The 2,920-nt window shown below is 50.4% G+C and overlaps 1 protein-coding gene across 1 annotated transcript in view; it reads right to left on the bottom strand.

The window, feature by feature from the left end:
* Positions 1 to 2,920, bottom strand: part of LOC122559134 (metabotropic glutamate receptor 3-like) — a 43,919-nt gene that overhangs the window by 6,964 nt on the left and 34,035 nt on the right. Inside the window, exon 4 of the mRNA XM_043708473.1 lies at positions 902 to 1,965. Coding sequence (XP_043564408.1) covers positions 902 to 1,965 — 1,064 coding nt within the window. The remainder of the gene's footprint in view (positions 1 to 901; positions 1,966 to 2,920) is intronic.

The raw sequence follows: 2,920 nt of genomic DNA, 5'->3' as shown, positions 1-2,920 counted from the left end.
TCTCCCTAGTTACCCTTTTGTCCTTAATGTATTTGTAAACACCCTTTGGATTCTCCTTAATTCTATTTGCCAAAGCTATCTCATGTCCCCTTTTTGCCCTTCTGATTTCCCTCTTAAGTATACTCCTACTTCCTTTATACTCTTCTAAGGATTCACTTGATTTATCCTGTCTATACCTTACATATGCTTCCTTCTTTTTCATAACCAAATCCTCAATTTTTTTAGTCATCCAGCATTCCCTAAACCTACCAGCCTTCCCTTTCACCCTGACAGGAATATACTGTCTCTAGGGCTGACATGATTCAGGAATGGAGTGGAGGGAACTCAAGTCCGAAATCAGAAATTCACACTGAGTGGCTGAGTAGGGAAGGTTAAACAGGTTAGAGTTTTATGGTTAGACAGTAGCAGAATGAGGTGGTGATCCTATTTAAAGACTTTGAGGGGGCAGGACAGGGTGGGTGTTGAGTTGTCTCCACTCGTGGAGGAATTTCTAACTAGGGGACGTCATTGGACGGCACGGTGACTCAATGGCTAACACTGCTGCCTCACAGCTCCAGGTTCAATTCCAGCCTCAGGCGACTGTCTGCATAAAGTTTACACATTCTCCCTGTGTCTGCGTGGGTTTCCTCCGGGTGCTCCGGTTTCCTCCCACTATCCAAAGATGTGCAGTCTAGGTGGATTGACCATGCTAAATTGCCTCGTACTGTCCAGGGATGTGCAGGCTAGGTGGGTTAGCCATGGGGAATACAGGGTTACAGAGATACGATTAGGGGTGGTGGGTCTGGTTGGGATGCTGTTTGGAAGGTCAGTGTGGACTCGATGGGCCGAACGGCCTGTAGGGCTTCTACAAAGGCATAAGGGGACCTTGCTTTACAATGGAGCCACAAAGGATGCTGCTTACCCTATAGTCAGAGGAGGTGACATAGAAGATAGGCAGGAAGGCAAGCCAGATGATGCACGTGGTGTACATGGTGAAGCCAATGAACTTGGCCTCATTGAAATTCTCAGGGCACTTCCTGGTTTTGAAGGCATACACTGTGCACAGCACGATGAGCACCACCGTGTAGGTCAGGGAGGTGAGCATGCTGGACTCCTTGGTGTTGCACTTGAGGGTAACCGTGTCCCTCTTCTCAGGTGTGGTCTCCTTCCTGGTGCCAGGCGTCTCCACCACCAGCCACACCGTGACGACAATCAGCTGGCAGGAAATCAATGCCAGGCAGATGCCCACCTGGGAGGCTGGGCTGATGCAGCGCGGCCTCTGGGCGCCGTCTCTCACGCCATTGAAGATTCGCGCAATGCGGTTAGTCTTGGTGAGGAGGGCCGAGTAGCAGACCGCGAAGGAGGACCCCAGCCCGAGGCGGCGCAAAGTGCAGACCGTGGTCGAGGGCTTGGCAATGAAGATCAAGGTCATGCTGTAAGACATCAGGACCCCAACGAGAAGGATGTAGCAGAGCTCCCGCCCTGAAGCCTTCACCACCGGCGTGTTGTTGTTCTTCACAAAGATCGTGAACACACAGAGGGTGCAGATGAAGCCCAGGCAAGAAATGGTGATGGGCCCGATAGCCCAAGCATCCTCCCATTTGATATACTCTTCCGGAAGGTCGTAGCATGAGCTGAGATCCTCGGTGGGCCACCGCCCAGGTCCACAATCCATGCAGGTGAACTCATCATAGAGGAACTCGTAAGGTTGGCAGGGGATACAGAGCCAGCAACAGACATCTCCACGCTGCATGCTCTTGGCTTCATTCTTGGCACAGGGATCACTGCACTGCGATGTCGGAATGGACGACTGGGCCCAGACAATCAAGCTGGTGTTCAAGGTGAGGTCCTCACCCCAGTAGCCAACCCTCTGATAGCCGTACCTCCCACCCCTCGCCTGGAAGTTGAAGATGTTGTAACGGCCGATTCCATCTCCGTATCGATCGAACCGGATTTCACTGTCCGTGTCGTCCAAGCGAAAAGGAGCTGGGGAGAGAAGAGATCGAGAAGGTGTCTGAAATCCAGTGAGACAGCTGGGCCCAGACTCGCACAGGCACTAGATTAGCCTGGAGCGAATGGGGTCCTTGCGACATTAAACGCAAAGGTCATCACAATATCTAGTCTGGAAATGAATCTCAACCCTCCCAAATTAGTTCTCTTGACCATTTTGTCAACTTACATACTTCTACAATTCAGTGTCACCTGGGCACTGCTTGAATAACCTCCTTAGCACAGCCACACTTTCTAAGCTTGACCACGTGCTATTTCCCACTCAGCAATGCTCTCGCATTGGGTCATTCCTCAGGAGCAAGGCCGGAGGGACAGTGTGAATTGGTTATTTGACAAAAATTGCAGCACTTTCCAGCAGTAGATTCAGGATTAGTAAATCGTGTTCACTGTAAAGTGATTAGATATTTGTTGTAATGAGATGGTGAGTATTAATCAGTGTGTCACTTTCTGGTGACATCTATTTTCTGCAGGCTGCTGGAGTGTGTGTGTATGTGTGTGTGAGAGTGTGTGTGTGTGAGAGAGAGAGAGATGGGAGTGTGTGGAGACAGTCTTTAGACACTCTGTCAAACAGGCTTCAGTTTGTGAGTTTAACATGGTCTTAAAATCTGTGACAGCCACAGGAAGTGATTTTAGATGGTGGTCAGTGTCCTTCCGTTGTTTAATTTTGTTACTTAGTTTGTCAGTTTGACTTGTCGAGACTGATCGGAGCGAGGGGAGATGGTGTGAGGTTGTGAGGAGTTCCTCTCTCCAGTTTGTTGTACGGCTCTCAAGAGTCCCCTGACCTGACTGGACTCTGACCTCCTGAACTTTCAGGTCCCCAGGAATGAATCTCTTCATTCTGATCTTCCCCCTGAATGGCCTGGCCCCAATTTTAAGGATGACTCCCCTCTCTGTTCCCCCTCCCCCCCTCTCTGTTCCCCCTCCCCCCCTC

This window comes from Chiloscyllium plagiosum, chromosome 18, assembly GCF_004010195.1.
Source record: "Chiloscyllium plagiosum isolate BGI_BamShark_2017 chromosome 18, ASM401019v2, whole genome shotgun sequence".
Lineage (NCBI taxonomy): Eukaryota > Metazoa > Chordata > Chondrichthyes > Orectolobiformes > Hemiscylliidae > Chiloscyllium > Chiloscyllium plagiosum.
The sequence above is the reverse complement of the archived record's forward strand: the minus strand, read 5'-3'. Positions and strand labels throughout refer to the sequence as shown.